The following is an 18,938-nucleotide window of genomic DNA, read 5'->3' on the forward strand; positions in this document are numbered from 1 at the left end:
GTTTCTACTGGGCTACTGTCATTTCCGACAGCACGTGAATATATCACAGTGGCTGCCTCTCCTCACAACTTGGAGCTCAAACGCAACAAAGTGAAACCCAAACAGTAAAGAAGAGATGTGGCTTAAATCCGCGAAGACTCGCTCTTTAACAGCTGCTGTACGGACGCCAACCAGCTCATCAAGAGCATGTCAACATCTCAGACATTTTTAAATTAACTGTCCCTCAATCACAGGAAGTGACATCAACACACGCGCTTCTTTTGTCTGACGACCTTATCCGGAGGAAGTGAAGCTTAGACGAGGCAGCTGCTTCACCGGAGGGCGAAAAAAAAAAAAAAAAGAAAAAAAAAAACAAGAGGGGGGGGAAACTTCACAGGTTTGCAGGAATTTGGACAGATTTGGAAACTATTTCCAAATTGGCCGGAGCCACGAGAGTTCCGGGGCCGCAGACGGAGCCGTCGTACCGGTGACCGCCGCTCTTCTCCATGCAGTCGGTAGTATTTTTTGGTAGATTTGCATGACTCTGCTGCCGCCTCTCCACCCGTCTCCACAGCCGGAAGTCTGTGAGGACGGTCTGCTGGGTTTTTTTCTCTTCGCTTCGGTTTTTTTATCCTTTGGTTTTTTTTTTTTTTCTTGATATTTTTTTCCCAGGCAGGAGGGCACTACAGACACACTGTGCTGCCTGCTAGCTAACTGTGTGTTAATCAGTCCGTCGGGCCTGATTAACTACAAGATGCGAGGAGTCGAAATGGAGTCCTTCTGTTGAGCTGCGGCTTATTCTAAACATGTCGTACATTTGATTTGTGGCTTTTCTTAAAAGTTGGCGGTATTTGGTGATTTTCTGGTCACTGAACACTTCACAGCTGAGAAGTTGAATCAGCTGTAAATACAGAACTGAGGTTAGCGTCTGTGTGTCGGTGCTCACAGCCATTAAATACACAACCTTACAGCTGAAATCCAGTGAAGAAAGTTAAATATTACATTACATGATCAATGTCATAAGCGAGCTTTAATGTACACTGTTCACTGTACAGAGCCAATCTTAACATGTTCCTAACATGTTATTTTGTTTTCAGACCGTATTCATGGTCACTTCCCATTGTGCCTCTTTTAATTAGTTAGTTATTAAACCTTTATATTTCCTCTTATCAGTCAGTTTACCTCTGTGAGCCTCTGTTATTAATTGGACTTTTGACAGTAGTTTTTTTAAAGGTGTTAGGCAGTACAGCTGTATATGTGGAAAGCGTTTTGGGGCTCCAGAGGGCGCTGTCTGATAAATCGCCTCAAGTGATGTCACTCGAGTCTGCGTCAGTTGGGGCTGACAGCAACAAATTAGAAAATCAAAATAATCTGTAGGTGTCGAGTTAGAAAGGAGGGAGTTTAACAGACCTCTGTGGCTGACTCCTCATTTCGGCTAGAGGCTAGCACGTCGAGGCTTCACTAGCCGCTACTAGCGTAGAGTAGTCATCTGGTGTTTTTGTGCTATATAGAGTTGCATTATGGGTAATGCAGGGGCCATGTTTTGGCAAGGAAGAAGAATACATGCAATAAAAATGACAATATATCTGTTATATTAGTTTTGATCCAAATTTAAACCCCATCACTGGCTGCTTTGATAATGTTTAAGTGAAAATTACATTTTGTTTAATGGAAAAACCTGGGCTTTAATGGAGGCACGGCAGCTCATTTTTGTGATGCTATTTATTAACAGCATCACCCAAAACTGCACAATATCGTGATCTATCTATTAGATATGAAGAACCAATCTATGATTTTCAACTGAAGAAATTACAGCTGCTGTCTCAAATACTTGATGAGTTCCACTTTTATTTACTTAGGGATCATCTGAGAGAAGTGGGGTTGTGTCTTTAAACTGCTGTGGTCTGTGCGCTGTTGGTTATGTCTTTTTTTTTATTTTTTTTTTATCAATGTTATGTCCTATTTATTACTGCAAAGTAACCAGTGGTAGCACTGACTTGGTCATCACAGTAATTCATTGTTGCTCTTTTTGTGTCTTTGCAGGAATGATGGAAGATTCTCATTTTAATTCATCGTATTTCTGGTCGCCCATCCCCACCGTACCAGGACAGGTAAGTCTGCACAAGAAATCAAGCGTGTGTCACTTCTTCATGATTGCTGTGAAGAAGAAGCACCTTTGAGGAGTGTGACTCCAAGAGGACTGAGGGAGTCCAGTCCGTTAGATCAAAAATCTCCTCTCTACCGACAGATTGAGAATGCTATGTTCCTGAACAAGGTGAAAGAGCAACAGGAGAAGAGTGCTTCCTTCCCTCCGCCTTCTGCATCCCACTACCAAACAGCTCTTCTCACCATCCCCACTCCTGGGACAAAGACAGATGGAGGAGGGCAGGCTGGTAGTGTGGCGTCCCTCCACCCTCCACACAGCACCCAGAACATGCTGCCTGTCCCCTCCACAGGCATCATGACAGCAGGTGAGTCTGTTTCTGCAAGGAGAAGCCTCTCTCGGTGTGAGGCTGGTTATTCCACCATGCATTTGACATCATTTCTAATAATAAATGTACAGTTTCATATGAGACGAACACCAAAGGCTGAGGCTAGATTAAGAACTAATAACTATAGTACTGAACCATATATTAGCAGCGATGCATTAAATTATTTAGTTGATTAGAACAAATTAAAATTCCAGTTACGTTGGCCCTCCAAGCTGTACTATGGGCTAAAAGCACATTTTACATTGTCTGTTCAACAACTGTAGTAAATTAACACCCATGTGTCTTAATTTATGTTATAACCTCGGGTCGTCTTCAAACTATGGAAAAGTAGGACTGTGCCTTCTTACTCTTACTCCAAGTTTAACGTGTAGTATACAAAATGTGTGCACAATTATCAGCTTTTAATTTTCTACTGCCCATTGTCGCCTTTGCCACGTGTGATAATTTTTTTTTTCCTGTCTCTTGTTTTCTGCCGCCTCTTTTGGTGAAGCGGGTCTGGTCATCACGACTCCTCAGGGAACACTCGTCTCTCCCACCTCCTCTCAGTCATTTGTCTCTGGTCATCCGGCAACGACCATGATTGTTTCAGCGCTCCATTCTCCAGGTGAAGTGCACATAATGACACACATTCCATACGATCTCGCTCAGATAAGGCTCTAAGACGTAATGCTGTAAGGAACTTTTGATTGATGTCTCATTCACGTTACAATTTGTAATTTCAGTATCAAGTAAAAAAAAAAAAAATTAAACTTCATAAAATGTTTCTTTGGCGCATCTGCAGCCACAAGTAGAGTAATAGTGGAATATGGAATATAATGATGGACAAACTCCCCAGAGGAACCAGTGAGTGCACGATATTTGGTGTAATGGCGTAGCCTGACTGAACCAGGTTTACAAAAGTCACTGCTTACTGGTTTTCGTGGCCGTAGATCCTCTGAGTTATGAACCCAATTGAACTATTCAAAGCAGACGTTGCTCTCAGGAGTTACAAAGCAACAAATGGCTTAATACTGATGCAGATTGTGCCAGTAACTTATGACTCTACACCTTTAAGTGAATCTGTTTTTCTAAAATGTCAAGTGCAAGAGGTGCTGTCACAGCTTTATGATAAGTTAGGCTTGTTTTTTTGAACAGATTTTCAACACCTTAAAGAATAAATACTTTTAAAAACATTAGACTGCCTGAAGCATACTTTGAGTTTGAGTTTGATGTCAGTATACTTACAGATCAACGAGTATTCTGTCCTCTTAACCCACTGCTGTTGATCCCGCTGTAGACAAAAAAGAAGGGGATGGGGCGTCTCATGTGGTGGTGATGCCAACGCCCTCCAAGCGAGGTCGGAAGAAGAAGACAACGCTGTCCAGGGTCGGTCCTCTGGGTGGACCAGGAAATGAAACCCTGATACTTGCTCATCTGACACCCGGCGGCCAGGTAAGAAAAACCAGATCCACAGAAATCTGACGCAAAAACAAAGATGATCCGATAACACTGAACATTATTTTTGACAGGTGACAACTTTGCAGCATCACACTGGAGACCCGTATGACCTGTCAAATGAAGACGAAGACCGTGGCCCAAAAGATAGCACTAAGACATATAGGTATGGTGTCCAAACAGCACCCGCTGAGCATCCCCCTTTCTCCTCGCTCTAGCTGCGGAATGCAAGCACATTTGTTCCTCTGTGTCCTGTCGAAATCAGCATAGAGATGTTGAGCTTGTATAGATGAAGTAGGCGCTGCTGGATATAAGCATTTGACGCACACAGACACCTCCTCCGAACACACTTCACTGCATGCTGTGGCAGAAGTTGCCTGCTTTTTAGCGGCCGATGGATTCTTCCTCTTAAATGTATTTGAGATACAAATACATCAGTGCTTCATAGACGCTCTCTCTGCCTCTGCACACACTGGAAATGAAATGCTACCTGGCCTCTACTGTCATCTTTGTCTTTATAAAGCATGCTCTTTGAGTTGAAAACGCTCAAGCACTCTTGTGTCCTGCTCTTTCACTTTTTATAGTATCTACCTACCTTTCCCTGTCAGTTTTCACTGATTTCTTTCCCTGTGTTTACGTGTCATTTACATTTGATTTAACCCCCCCATCTTCATTGATTTATCTAATATCATTATATCATTAATTTTCCTTTTTATTGCAAGTTTCATTTTCTATCGTATCTTTCTCCTTTCTGTGGACCGATGCTTTATTCCCCTGTCTCCTTCCAACAACCATCATCTCCTTTCCCCTTTCCCTTTCCATTATCTTCTCTCGTGTCCCCTTTTCTGTGTATGTGTCCCTCTTCTTCCTTCTTGTTCTTCCATCCCGCCCTCCCATTTCTGTGTCTCTCCGCCTGTAGGTGCCGGATGTGTGCGGCGACCTTCCTCAGTAAGTCTGACATGCAGATCCACTCCAAGTCGCACACAGAGGCCAAACCTCACAAGTGTCCTCACTGCGCCAAGTCATTCGCCAACTCCAGCTACCTGGCCCAGCACATCCGCATCCACAGCGGGGCCAAGCCTTACACCTGCTCCTACTGCCAGAAATCTTTCAGGCAGCTCAGTCATTTACAGCAGCACACACGGTACTGCAGAACCCCCCCCTCCCCCTCCCCGTTACCAACCCCGTACCATATTCCCCTGTGCTGTTAACCTGTCCTGCCACATGCCTGTTAGAAGCCCAGACTCCTGTCTTCTTCTTCCTCTTCTTCTTCTTCTTCCTCCGGGGAAAGATGCATATATCACTGCCATGTAGATGTTGGCTCGCATGCAACCAGATCCATCCAGATGTGACCTTTTCAAAAAATAAGAATTCAGATCACACCTTTTAAAGTTGGGCTCTCTCCATAAGAAGATTTTCCATTATTTATTAGGGCTGCACCGAATAGTAAGAAGCTCCATTCATAATGCTGACATTTGAATTGTAAATCAATGTTCGATAGATCATAAGATTGTGGTGTTTTTTGCAGCTTCAGCTATATATTCAGCTGTATATCTGCTGCCTTACCTTCGAAACAGTGCATGTGTCCTGCTTTGCCTGTCTGTAGTATAGTAGCCTTCGGTGTTCACAGACTATTACTCGTGACAAGTAAACAATCAGATAGTGCTGTGGGCGGGACACTGAGAGAGACTACAGAGTGGTGATTACAAATAGAGAGCTGGCTGTATCAGAGCTCTAAATACATACATAAACACAAGTATATTTCTATGCTTTTCATGTATTTATGTTGACAAAACTGACCAGTTGTATTCATTAAAGACAGCTGATTTAAAAAAGACTAATCTATTCAGTCAGATGTTCAAAATGAGGAGTCAAATGTTGTTTTTTAGGGTGATGACATCATAAAATATGACAACAGACGTGAAGCTTCACTTGAAAACCTCAAGAGAAGCTTCGAATGTAAAAATAAATGATGTTCAGTACAGCCCTATTATCTCTACAGTCATAAGAATGGCCATTTGAAATGCATGGAGCTTTTATTAAGCGTTACAATGAGAAAATTTGATCTTTTTTTCGTGTGTGTGCACAATACTTGCTTCTCTCTGTACTGTTTGCATTCCATTTTCCTCACATTTTCCTGCTTTATACGCTTGTTTGTCTGTTTGTTCTGTCATTTCTTCTGCCACATACACTTACACATTTAGAAATACATGTTGAAATGAAGGTTTAGAGGCAGACTTAGTTCCATCGTGCTTCCCCATGTAACCCATTGTGTGGACTCTGCTATCTGTACTCACTGTGTCGTCATCCTGTTGATGTTCTTTTTGGCTGTCGTCAAATCAGTTGACGCTCATTTCTGGAGGAATGTTGGTTTAAATGGATGTGTTTGTAAAACCTTTGAATTGCAGTTATTCCATTTAATATTTTGTTTGTACATCCGATTCATCTCTGGCAGAATGATATGCATGAAAAAGGATTCTTCATTCTGTTGCTTTGCTATTCTGTGAATATGCTGAAATTTAAAGGAACACAAATTACAACTGATGCTGCGTAGAGAGGCAAAAATGCAAACCTTTTGTTGGCTTTTGTTGCGAGTTAAAATGTTTTAGTGCTCCAGTCTTCTCTTGACTTGTCTGGAATGGCCTTCCTGACAGGTTTTGATAATCTGAGGCAATCGCTTTGAAGTGTGTGTCAAGCACGGTGTTGTGTTTTTTTCTCAGTCCTGTTTCCCTTTCTCTTTCACCCTCCTGTCTGCCCTCATCAGGAACCACACAGAGTCAAAGCCTCACAAGTGTCTCCATTGTACCAAGTCATTTGCCAACTCTAGCTACCTGGCCCAGCATGTCCGCATCCACACCGGAGTGAAACCCTACACCTGCTCCTACTGCCAAAAGTGCTTCAGACAGCTCAGTCACCTGCAGCAGCATAACAGGTAAGTGAGTCACCGCTTCTTAGGTTTCTCTTCTGCCTCAGTTTCTTTCTTAGGTCAGGTTAGATCACCATGAAGGTAACTGGAGTCCACGTATGTAAATGTAAGTGTTTATTTGTATTTTCTATTAAGGATTCACACTGGAGATCGACCATACAAGTGTACCCATCCAGGCTGTGAGAAAAGCTTCACTCAACTCTCAAATTTACAGGTGTGATAGAATTCAGTTTTCTTCTCATACAGTGAGTGCGTGCAATGCTTTTGTTTTTACCTGTGCCACACGATAGTTTGCTTTACTGTAAAAGTTTTTTTTAAATTTTTTTTTCATTCGCCATTTCCAGTCCCACCGGCGTCAGCACAACAAGGACAAGCCTTATAAGTGCTCAAACTGCAATAAAGGATACATAGATGCAGCAAGCCTGGAGGTGCACATGTCCACACACACGGTCAAACATGCGAGGATCTACTCGTGTGGTCTCTGCAACCGCACTTATACCTCAGTAAGACAAATGTCCATTTCTGAAGAACATTTCTACATGAAACGCTATGAATCGCCTCTCTGGCATCAGACAGCTGGCAGCTACTTTACACCATGTAGTCATGTGTCCACTGTTTCCCCTCTGCCTATCCTCCCCTCATCTCAGGAGACGTATCTGGTGAAACACATGGAGAAACACAACTCAGACCAGTTGACTGCATCGGCAGTCGCACAGCCGACACAACAGAACCAGAACCAAAGCCAAGGCCAGGCTGGAGCTCAGAGCCAGGTAGAGAGTGCAGATGGAGGATTGAGCCGACCTGGGGGAGCTGGGAGTGGAGGAGCGGGCGGAGGCCAGCAGGGACAGAGCCAGAGCACCTACCCCCAGACAGACACCATCTCCTGTCCGTTTGACCTGCACCAGTATAAGACAGTGTCTGCCAGTGACATCCAGTACAAACCAGTTGGTGTAGCAGACATTACTTCCCACAAGGACCTCTGTCTCACTGTGTCAGCGTCCACCATTCAAGTGGAGCACCTCAACTCTTAGAGGTGATGAAAGGATCGAGCTTGGGGGATGGGGAAGATAAAATTAATTCAAGAAATGGAGGATGGAAAGTCAAAGGATAAAAGCAATATTAAGATGATACAAGAACTTTGGAACACACAAATGACTGTGCCTGAACTATGTTTTGAGGCAGACAAGACAAACAATATGGTGAAAAGTTTACTGGTGGCTATAATTTTGTTTTATTTTTTTTAGTTTGTCTCTTTTTTTTTTTTTCTTTCTGTCTCGTTTGATTTGTTTTCATTTCGCTAAGGTGTCCTGTCTGAGCAGAAAATGCATGTACGGGTTGCAATAAAGTATGTTTCAGTCCATCACAGTGATGGTTTTATGATAGGAAAGGGAGTCAAAGAGACAGTGCTGCTCTTTGTTGTCGTTTTATCACTTCCTGCTCTTCCCCACCAATGCAGCTTTGGTCATGGCAATTTATGGCCACTCTGTTGACTGTGAAGGTAAATTTTTATACTTTCGTACAGAGACTTTCAGTTTTTACATCAGTGTTAATACCTCTACTATGTTGTAAAATACATGCCTGCAGTTAATTCTTTTAAACCTTAAAAGGGACTTAGAGGTTATTTCCTTTTCAAGAAAGACAAAATATCAATTAAGTATATATATATAGATATATACTTCCAGTTTCTAAAGTATGATTGTGTGTTCAAGGATGTGGTCATCCATATAACCTACTTAGATCCATTCACAGGCCTTCACGTTACCATCAGGGAAGTGATGAGCCACTTCACGTTTCATGTAATCCTATTGTACTGCTTCGTGTCTATGTCCGAAAAGTAATGTTATCCAAATGTGTTCTTGCTATTATACTTCCACAATGACAATGTTTATAATACTTCTTTATAGACATACTGACACCTGAAATTCGTGTTTTGTTTTGTTTTTTTGGCTGATAATACAATAAATCATATGAAATATTTCTCACTGGCATTTATTCAGTTTCAGTCTAATAACAAATTAAGTGTGTCCTTTATGTGACATATTGGCGTCATGAAGAGATTTTCATTGATGACTAGTTTCTCAATTAATTCATGAATCATTTGTGAGTGAAAATGCCCAAATAGATTGATTGTAGTCTAAATCCTAAATATGCTCAATATCAAATAATCGGATTCAAGAAGCCACAAAGTGAATGTTTTACATTTTGGCTCAGGATCAGTACTTTTATAACGTTTCAAATTATAAATTATCAAAAGGGTTACTGAATAACTTTCTGTCAGTTGAGTGATTGATTAATCAAATATTTGAGCACTACATTCATTACAGTAAATCCCTTTTATTTTTGTTGAAAAACAAGTATTTGAGATATTTAACACCGGAAAAAACAGGGAAGCAAACAGTATATTGGCTTGTGTTCTGCCAGATGGTCTTAATGACACTTAATGATGCTGCGGTGCGTTCAGGTGTATGTACTGTTTTAAGAATGTTTGCTCCCCTGGAATGTGCGAATGTGTGAGGTGTTTACGAAAGTGGACTGCACCATTAAACATGAGGGGGTTTATTGTCAATTTAGCCAATATTTTCTCGGTGAACATAGATGATGATACTTGGGACAATGACGTTAACTCGCTGTAAAGCTCAGTCTAAATAAGATTAAAATAATCTAAAGGCAAATTGATGCAAACTCGGACAGTTCGTGAACACTGAAATGTGGTTTGGTCCACCATTCTCTGCAGTCTGCAGTGGATATGGCGTCACTGAAAAGTGTAGGAGTCGAGAAACTTCACCCATGTAAATAACGTCAATAAGAAAGCTGTGTGACAAGCTGTAGGTAGCAATATACAGTACATAGCTATACATATATATAATTTTTAAATATGCCTCGGAAAAAGCCATTTAGCAACAAACAGAAGAAGAAACAGCTTCAAGTCAAACGGGAGAGAAAGAGAGGTAACCTTACTACATTTGCTGTTAGCGTTACTATGCTAGAGTTAGCAGCTAGCTAACGGTTCGTGCTCCAAAACTGAGTTAAACGTGTGGAGGACTAACATATGTGTGTTTGAGCGGTGCTGGGTTAAGATTTTCAAGGACCACTTAATTTAGCTAGCCCGTAAAATAAACCTACATGTTTGCTGTTAGCTAACTGTAATAACAAGCAGTATGATATAACTTACCTTTCGGACTTGACGAGTGTAAATAGTAACTGTAAACGTTACAACGGAATAGCACAGGCTAGCACATACGTCACTAAAGCGTTAAAAATTGCAGATGTATTAGATTTTTAGCCCTTACAATACAAGGTAGAGTGTCAAAGTTGCAGAGGCCGTGGGGCAGAGCACGGTCACTTACAGATCAATTTCAAAACACCACTTAACAGTAATGAAACATGTTGGCTCAAAGATGTCTGTGTGCATGCAGGTATTAGCAAAGGACACAGTCATCGGACATCATCTCATTACCAAAACGTATTTGTGTGACTGTTTGAGTTAATTACCACCAGGTTCAGTAAGGTTATTAACATATTCTTCAGTATTCCTTCACATTTAAAAAATATAGACTTCATAATTGCAAATTTGGGACTCATTAACGCATTTGCAGTTCAGTTATACCATGACTTCTCAGAAGATTATTCATTTTCATATCAAGGCCAGGCCCTGTCCTCTGTTCAACGTTAATGCTCATTGCTCAGTGTAGACTTGCCATCAAGCTGTCAGAACAGTTTGAAAACTCCTGGACTTGGGTGAGGACACCTGATTAGAAGAATATCAATGTCTGTAAGATCCACTGTGAGTGGAAGAAGAACATCATCGTTTTGAAGTCAAGAAAGCTTATTGGCACATGATGTATAATTGGCTGTGATCCCTGACTGCCTTCGACTTCAGGTGACACAGGTTCTGGGCCGAGCAGCCGTAATGCCAGTGTGGAGCGAGGAGGCGAGCGACAGTCAGACACCTCAGACAGTGAGACCACTGATGTTAGGAGAATAAATCAGCAGCCCTTCAACAGAGAAGGTAGATATGACCCCAACAGGTGAGTTTTCGTATCATACTTTGATTCACTTTCATTAAAAGAATGGCATTGTGAAAGATTTGAAATTCTGCTGGGATACATACAAAATGTGCATTTTCATTCAAGTATACCTAGAATGCATTGCCTGGAGCAGCAGCAGGATGCCTCAATTAGCTAAAAGTGGCTACTCAGTGATAAATAATTCGCATATGTCAGACTACTGACATTGTATTTTAATGGCTATTTTACTGGATATAGCTTATACCTTGTTTGCATTAATTTGGCTCATCTGTTCTCATCTAGCATTGACCTAGACATCTGTTTCTTAAGTGTGTGATATAAAGTTAAATCTAGAAAAGGTAGCTTATGTTTGAAACTTGCACATTTTGAAAATGATTAATAACATCAATACTTAGATATAGCAACTCAATGCTAGGAGAATATTTAAAGTTTCCTTATTGACGCCCCCGCGCACTCCTCCACTCAGATTCCGATTGCACTTTGAGAAAGAGAGTAAAGAGGATGTGGAAAAGAGGAAGAAGTTGGCCCGGGAGAAGGTGCTACAGCCCATCTCAGACAAAGAACTTGAGATGAACATCAATGACATCTACCCCTCAGAGAAAGGTCTGGCTGTTTCTCACTGCTTTCACATGACAGTCTCAAAATAAGCCATACATATGAGCAGAGTAGGTTAATGGAGTGTGTCACTGCTTGACACACTGAAACTTGATTATTCCCGGCAGGTCTTGGTTTCCCACGACGGCCATCCTGGAATTATGAGATGACACGAGAGAACCTGTTGAGGAAAGAGGAGAAGTCGTACAGAGACTTCCTGGATGACCTGCACTCCAGAAACCCACCTGGGTCTCTCAGCCACTTTGAGCACAATCTGGAGGTAAGTTACTTAATTGAGACACTTGTGAGGGCTTTTTGACCATCAAAATGCCAGTGCTAGGCCACAAAGTCCTTTTCTTTTTGCAAGCAACATATTTCAAACAAGTTGGGACAGGAGCAACATAAAGACTGGGAAATGCTCCAAAAACACCTGTTTGGAACATTCCACAGGTAAGCAGGTTCATTGGTAACAGGTGATAGTGTCATGATTGGGTATGAAAGGGACATCCTCGAAAGGCGCAGTCCTTCACAAGCAAGGATGGGGTGAAGTTCACCACTGAAAAACTGTGTGGACAAATAGTCCAACAGTTTCAGAACAACATGCCTCAGTGCACAGTTAGTAAGGAATTTAGGGATTTCACTCGAGCTCGGGAACAGTTTGGTAAACCATTGTCAGTAAACAGTGTTCATCGCTGCCTCTACAAAGGCGAGTTAAGACTCCACTGTGCAAAGTGAAAGCCTTATTTCAACAACATCCACTGACTCCTCTGAGCCAGAGCTCCTCTGAGACGGACTGACACAAAGTGAAAAAGTGTGCTGTGGTCTGATGAGTCCAGATTGATTTGGAAATCATGGATGCTGTGTCCTCTGGCTAAAGAGAAAAGGGACCATCCAGATTGTTACCAGTGCAAAGTCCAAAAGTCAGCCTCTGTGATGGTATAGGGTTGTGTTGATGTCCATGGCTTGGGTAACTTGTACATCTGTGAAGGCTCCATGAATGAATGAATGTGTCCTCAGCTCCATTTAGTAACCTTCTCTGGTGTACACACTTGCTTTTGATCCTCTCTCCCCCAATATTAATTGTTTTCTTCAGCTGACAGCAGTAGCTTTAGCTTGCAGCTGTAGTATCATTTTTGTTATAAAAGAAGCATGTTTTAAAGCTTGCCCTGCCTGCACGTTTCCTGTGCAAATGAGTATTTAGGACTCTTGCCGAACCCTTAACAACACATAACAGGACAAAGTAATCCTGCCTGTTAATGAGTTTCCATGATGTACCATGAACTGAACATTTCATTGTGGTAAAGTTGGCTCAGGGAAGGATGTGTAAGAATTTTATGGCATACCTGGGTATTGGCTGGCATTTTCCACCGGGGGCAAAGTACCATTGCATCTTCGGTGCAGTTCAAAATCAAAAACGCTGCAGATCATTTAATTTAAAAGCGTGGGTTGAGCTCAGGAGGCACATGGCAGGCATTGAGCAGCTGGTGGTTTGATAAGTGACTCTCAGTAATCTGGAGATGATGGCTTTTTAAGTGGAGCTGAGGATCAAAGTGATGGAAAAATAACATGCTGTATGAATCAGCTGATTGTTTGAGCAGGTTGTTTAGCCGGTTGGGCTGCAGATGATTTTTATTGCATTATAAAGGAGCATTACAGGAATCAGAATAATAAATATTAGCTTGTAAGTAGCTCTTATCTTTTACCGTTGTCTCTTAATTCACTGTCATGGCAAATAAGAACAGAAATTGCTTATTAGCTTTGTTTTGTTTACATTAAACCTCACCTCACTTCCTACTCCTCTTTACCTCCTTTTAGACATGGAGGCAGCTATGGAGAGTGTTGGAGATGTCAGATGTCATCCTGCTCATCGTGGACATCAGGCACCCGGTAGGTGATCTTCTGAGTAAAAGCCTGCAGGATGGATCAGGCCAGTAGATGGAGACACAGTCAACATCCATCTGAATGTCTGACATGGTTTATTCTTTATCCTTTTATTTACCTGACAGGCTGATAAATTTTCACAGATTTGTTTTTCTTTGTCAGTTTAGTCACCTAAAATCATTGTCCATATTGTAAAGGATGTGTAATGTTATATCTTCATCTGATACTTCAACTTCAAACACACACTGACATTTTACCAGGTCTACGGTTTTAGTTAAAATTGAGTTTTATGAGCATTTGGCTGTGGTTATAGGAAAATCTGGCTCTTATTGTTTGACAACAAAATGAACTGTCAAGTTTTTACTTAGATAAATTAGATCCTCAGATCCACAGTTCAGTTCAGCAGTGTCTATCTGTATTTCACAATTGACAGTTTGTTTCTCCATAAATCTTACATGTATTGCAGTAGTTTTGTTGATAAACTCAGGAAAAATGGTTGCATTTAACATTCTTCCATGTTCAAGATGTGTCGGTGTCATTTGATTCCAAGTTAAAATTAAATCCGGTTCTTGGTTCTAATTATAAGACATCAGCTCCTGACATACTTATTCTAACTTCTCACCTCCTCCATTTAGAGTTTCCCATATTAATGTAAAGTTAAAAACAGCGCAACACATCTTGTTCCTATTAATAAAGATGTCATGTCGTGGTTTTCTTCTTCAATAGGACATAATTACTATTTTAATAAGGGGTATCCTCATGTAAACCAACTCAGGTGCTGCAGTTCCCTCCAGACCTGTACCACTACATCACAGGAGATCTCCAGAAGCAGGTGGTCTTGGTTTTGAACAAAGCCGACCTGTGTCCTCCCCCACTGGTGATCGCCTGGAAACACTACATGACCTCCCAGTTCCCCCACCTGCAAATAGTCTGCTTCACCTCCCACCCTGGACAGCCCTACAGCACAGGTGAGGAGAGGGAGAGTAGGAGGGAGAAGCTGATGGAATAAGAGGAGGACTGAGTGAAACACATGAAAGATGACATCAGACAGACTTCAAAATTTAAATAAACCTGTCACTCAGTGAATTTATTTGAGTGCAGTATCACCAGAATAGCCTGACTGGCTCTTGTTGCAGTAAGAATAACAATCTGTCTGTCTGCTGGTTTGTAGTGCTCCAGAAGAAGAGGATGAGGAGGAATGCTGGCTGGAGTCACGCTGGAGGTCCTATAGATATTCTGAAGGCCTGTCAGGAGATCACAGCAGGGAGAGGTGGACATACTCAGAATAAAGCCATCATAATAGAAGTTGTTCACTCTGTGAAGTTGACTCTTAGTATATGCACATTAGTGTTGATGGTCATAAGTGTTACCTCTTGTTTTCAAAGTTGATCTGTCCAGCTGGGAGCAGAAGATTCAGAGAGATGCTGTCGCCGAGCGATTGGACTGTGAGCGGCCAGATGAAGGAGCAGAGTCTGTGCTGATGGAGCATCAAAGTGACAGCGCGATGGAGATGAGCAGCCCATCCCAAGAGCTCTACAAAGATGGGGTTCTCACACTGGGCTGCATAGGTATGTGCCTGAGTTTTCACTGAGAAATTGAACCTTTTTTCCAGATTCAGTGGAAGTTTCTTAGAATTATTCCAAAGCAGTTGATATTATTTCACTTTAGTGGGATTAGGAGAGAAAACAAGGCCCAGTGTATCCCTGATTGGACCTGCTGAATGTTCTTCTCCCATTATAATCCACAGAAATTTCATCTGCTATGACATGAAAAACATGTCCATGTAATGTAAATCGCATGTGAAAATGAATAAAGAATGTCCTTGAACCAGTTCACTGGACAGTTTCAGGCCAACATTACCAAACCAGATTAGGAACATCATTTGTAGATATTAAAGATCTTTAACCCATTGTTTCTCCCCCTCCAGGTTTTCCAAATGTTGGAAAGTCATCTGTTATAAACAGCCTGGTGGGGAGGAAGGTGGTGAGTGTATCTCGAACCCCAGGCCACACCAAATACTTCCAGACCTACTACCTCACCCAGACAGTGAAACTCTGCGACTGCCCTGGACTGGTTTTCCCTTCCCGTGTTGATAAACAGTTGCAGGTACAAGCTCACTTTTGTGTACTTGACACCAGATGTGACTTGGAGTTTACTTGCCTGTTTAGGCTCAATAGAAACTTAATCGTGTTGAACAGCACACTCACTCACACACCTCTGGGAAAAGGGATTATCGATTTTGTGCATTCCCACTTATCTTTCAAAGGCTCTTGTTGAATTCCAGAGTTGTTTTGTGTGATGTCTGCTCAACTTTTCAGGCAGTGTTTGGATACTATCTTGTCATTTTCGAAAATGATTTTGATGATTTTGATTCATCTTATTGATCTTTTTCTTTCTCCTTCTTGTCTTTCATCTTTGCCATTCTTTTATTTTCTCAAGATTCTCGCAGGCATCTACCCGGTGTCTCAGCTGCAGGAGCCATACAGCTCAGTTGGTTATCTGTGCGAAAGGACCCCTTTCCTCTCTGTGCTGAAGCTTAAACATCCCAGTTTGCTGGAGAACAACCCGCACCAAGGAAACCAGGGGTCTGAAGAGCTCAGCTGGACTGCCTGGGATGTGTGTGAGGGTAAGTTGTGTCTCAGTGACAGCAACCATGTAATTGGTTGTATGTTTTAAAATGTTGGGAATCATACGTGCACAGCTCCTCAGAGGCAAATGGCCAACTTCCCTATATAGGCACCAAAGTCATGGCCCATTATCATTAACATTTGGCTGTTACCATGATGTGTTGCACTGTCACTAACACAAAATGCTCCCTCTCTTTCCATGTCTTTAGCATGGGCAGAGAGGAGAGGCTATAAAACAGCAAAAGCAGCTCGCAACGATGTTTACCGTGCAGCCAACAGTCTCCTGCGGTTGGCAATCGATGGCAGATTGTGCCTCTGCCTGAGACCACCTGGCTACAGCTGCCTGAGAGGTAAAAGAGCCTCTTTCATGAATCAGCATTTCAGCTTCAAGAGTATTTGAAAAGTTAAAGTTTATTTATTCTGGGGATTATTTCCGGTCTACAGAGCACTGGGAAAATCACCCAGACTTGCCGGAGATTATGGCTCTTCAAGGAAGGACGGCAGAGGAGGAAGGAACAGGAGAGAGGGACGATGACGAGGACGGAGAGTCCAGCACCGAGCCGGAGGAAGAGAGAGACCGTGACGCAGACGACGATGAGGATGGCGATGATGAAGACGAGGGGTTTGGACGTCCGAGACGGAAGGACGACAAGCCGCCTGGCTTCACTGTCAACATGTACAATGTCCTTCGGGAAAATGAGTGTGAGTGATAACGGAGGGAAAGACGAGCAGGAAGTTCCTCTTCCCTCCTTTCCCTGTTTACCCCAGTGCTTTCTTCATTCCTTTTTTCCCTGAATCTGCATTCCTTCTCTCTTTTTCTTGCACCCCACTCCTCTCGTCATTACATGATCTCCTCTAATTCATTGACCCTGTTTCCTTCTCCCTTTAATATACAGTACAGAGCATATTCATGTATTCCATGCTGTGCCTCTGCTCTGCTTGTTCATCCATGAAACTTATTCTTTAATGTTGCTTCCAGAAATGGGTTTGGTTTGGTTTAATCTTTCTTTTTCCCTCTTATTTCTTTTATTTTTTTTGCATGTAGTTCTCAGAAACAAATGAACAAAGTAACTCCCCTCAGCCTGGAATAATTAAGCAATCGGTTTTCAATCTCTTTATTGATAAGTGACTTCACAGCTGAGATGCCAAAGTTGAGGAGAGGACGATAAATCAAATCAGAAGCACTGTCGATACGATGTCATTCACTGGAGCAGCCATTTGGCTCTCAGAGCAGCTGAAGATTTAAGAACAAGACTCAAAATCTTCTTTACAGACCATCGTTTGTCACAGCTTTGGTTTAAGGGTGTGGGATGGGGATATGGGAAATTAGACCATAGAAGTGGAATGGATAAAATCAGTATTACGGCTCTGTTAGAGGTTCATTCATCTGAACTGGGCTTTGATTTCGATTATACTGTATCTGAGAGTGATGTTTTACTTGGTGTGGTTCTATAAAGTCAGTAGGAATTTAAAAAAAATGGGATGGGGGAGGGAAGGGTTGTTGAATCCTGTGTTGCTGGATGAGGCTGTTTCAGGAATTTAACCTGTAGTGTTTTAACTACTTCAAAAATGATCCTTTGATGCTGATTGAGATGTACAGTGTTTAGTTCAGGAGTTTGGCTACACATTCAGCAAGTTTATCTGGCAGTACAGTGGGTTTGATCCAACAGAGACTGCTTAAAAATCCGTTAGAGTAATAGTTCCACATTTTGGAAAGTTGGAAAGTTCTTCCTGAGAGTTATCTGAGAGGACAGATGCCGCTCTTGTATCTCTCTGGTAAATATGAAGTCAGAGAGTAGCTTAGCTTAGCACAAAGACTGGAAACAGGAGGATTTGTATGGATTTAACAAACCAGATATAATGTTGTGATTAGTGAGTCTTAAAGTTGCTGTTATGCAGATTTTGTTACTTTTGGACAGAACCAGGCAAGCCCCCCCCCCCCCCCCCCAAGTTTCCAGTCTTTGTGCTAAGCTAAGCAAACTGACCTCTAGCTGCAGCTTCATATTTGCCACACTTGAGAGTGGAATTAATCTCTGAATAAGTATATTTACCAAATTTCGAACTATTCCTTTAACCACACAGAAAGAGAGACTGGCCATCTTGGCTTCCATCTGTCCATCATTATAAATAACATCACACACTCCATCTGTGCTCCGTCGTTGATCGTATGAATAAAGCCTTCGACACTGCTCAGTTTCAAGGTCAGATGTTGTAATGCTGTTCAGACACCTGCTGCAGACGATTGTCAGTGTTCGTCACCGCTACACTTTCTGTTGAAACTAGAGAAAACTGACATTTTTGCCGTTGGACCGGTCTTTCTTTCTCTGTGATGTGTGATGGCCCCGCTCCAATCCTGAGTGCTGCGTTATTGTGTGCTGTGGTTTTACCTCATTGAGGGAACTGAACAGCACAGTGCTGTGTTACTGTGTAATGCATCACACTGCAGTCACATGCAGTCATTTCTACCATTGGTACAGTGTAATTAGTCACTCACCACTACCATGCTGTTAGATACACAACAAACTTTTGGTTGTGTTGATGTGGATTTTTGTTTTCTTGGAAATATTACAGGCGGGCAGCGTCTGGAGAGTGTATTGTGAAGGCTTGAGGTGTGTTCAGGTTATTTGCTGCATTCCTCATTTCATTCCTAGTATGCCTAATAATGACTGGACTGCTTTCTGCAATAAAAGAAAATAATCCTCTAAACCATCTAGGTGCCTGACTGTTTTTGTATTTTATTTTAGCTTTAAGATATTTGCTTGTAGCTTGTGTGGAGATGATGCATGTAGGTTATTATTAAATTATTATCAGGAAAAGGTCTTTCAGTGACAAACCCTTTCTGACTTATGGTTTTATTCAAACACACACACACACACACACACACACACACACACCATTCCAGTGCTCACTAATTTCAAATGTGCATAATTAAGTTGAGAGCAGATGATGTGTGAACTTTAAAATTTTAGGGGAGAAA

At 41.9% G+C, this 18,938-nt stretch overlaps 2 protein-coding genes across 7 annotated transcripts; both read left to right on the forward strand.

The window, feature by feature from the left end:
* The first annotated feature begins 268 nt into the window (after window positions 1–268).
* On the forward strand, window positions 269–8,808 carry znf384b (zinc finger protein 384 b). Of its 6 annotated transcripts, none has more exons than XM_076737803.1 (11): window positions 269–494; window positions 2,023–2,090; window positions 2,228–2,450; window positions 2,962–3,075; window positions 3,748–3,902; window positions 3,980–4,071; window positions 4,825–5,049; window positions 6,670–6,837; window positions 6,967–7,045; window positions 7,176–7,334; window positions 7,479–8,808. In XM_076737803.1, exons 2-11 carry the CDS (start codon window positions 2,025–2,027, stop codon window positions 7,860–7,862), a joined length of 1,665 nt encoding a protein of 554 aa, XP_076593918.1. In that variant the 5' UTR covers window positions 269–494; window positions 2,023–2,024; the 3' UTR covers window positions 7,863–8,808. The 6 variants fall into 6 exon arrangements, with proteins under 6 accessions (XP_076593918.1, XP_076593919.1, XP_076593922.1 ...); XM_076737804.1 differs by having other exon boundaries at window positions 276–899; XM_076737807.1 differs by lacking the exon at window positions 4,825–5,049 and having other exon boundaries at window positions 276–899.
* A 762-nt stretch (window positions 8,809–9,570) lies between these two features.
* On the forward strand, window positions 9,571–18,672 carry gnl1 (guanine nucleotide binding protein-like 1). The gene is made up of 12 exons (XM_076737966.1): window positions 9,571–9,779; window positions 10,712–10,859; window positions 11,326–11,462; window positions 11,582–11,733; window positions 13,269–13,340; window positions 14,110–14,302; window positions 14,506–14,604; window positions 14,720–14,902; window positions 15,262–15,440; window positions 15,774–15,960; window positions 16,171–16,311; window positions 16,406–18,672. The coding sequence occupies exons 1-12, from the start codon at window positions 9,707–9,709 to the stop codon at window positions 16,669–16,671; spliced, it is 1,830 nt and encodes a 609-aa protein (XP_076594081.1). The 5' UTR covers window positions 9,571–9,706; the 3' UTR covers window positions 16,672–18,672.
* The last annotated feature ends 266 nt before the right edge of the window (window positions 18,673–18,938 follow it).

The sequence above is a fragment of the Chaetodon auriga genome, chromosome 8, assembly GCF_051107435.1.
Source record: "Chaetodon auriga isolate fChaAug3 chromosome 8, fChaAug3.hap1, whole genome shotgun sequence".
Classification (NCBI taxonomy): Eukaryota; Metazoa; Chordata; class Actinopteri; order Chaetodontiformes; family Chaetodontidae; genus Chaetodon; species Chaetodon auriga.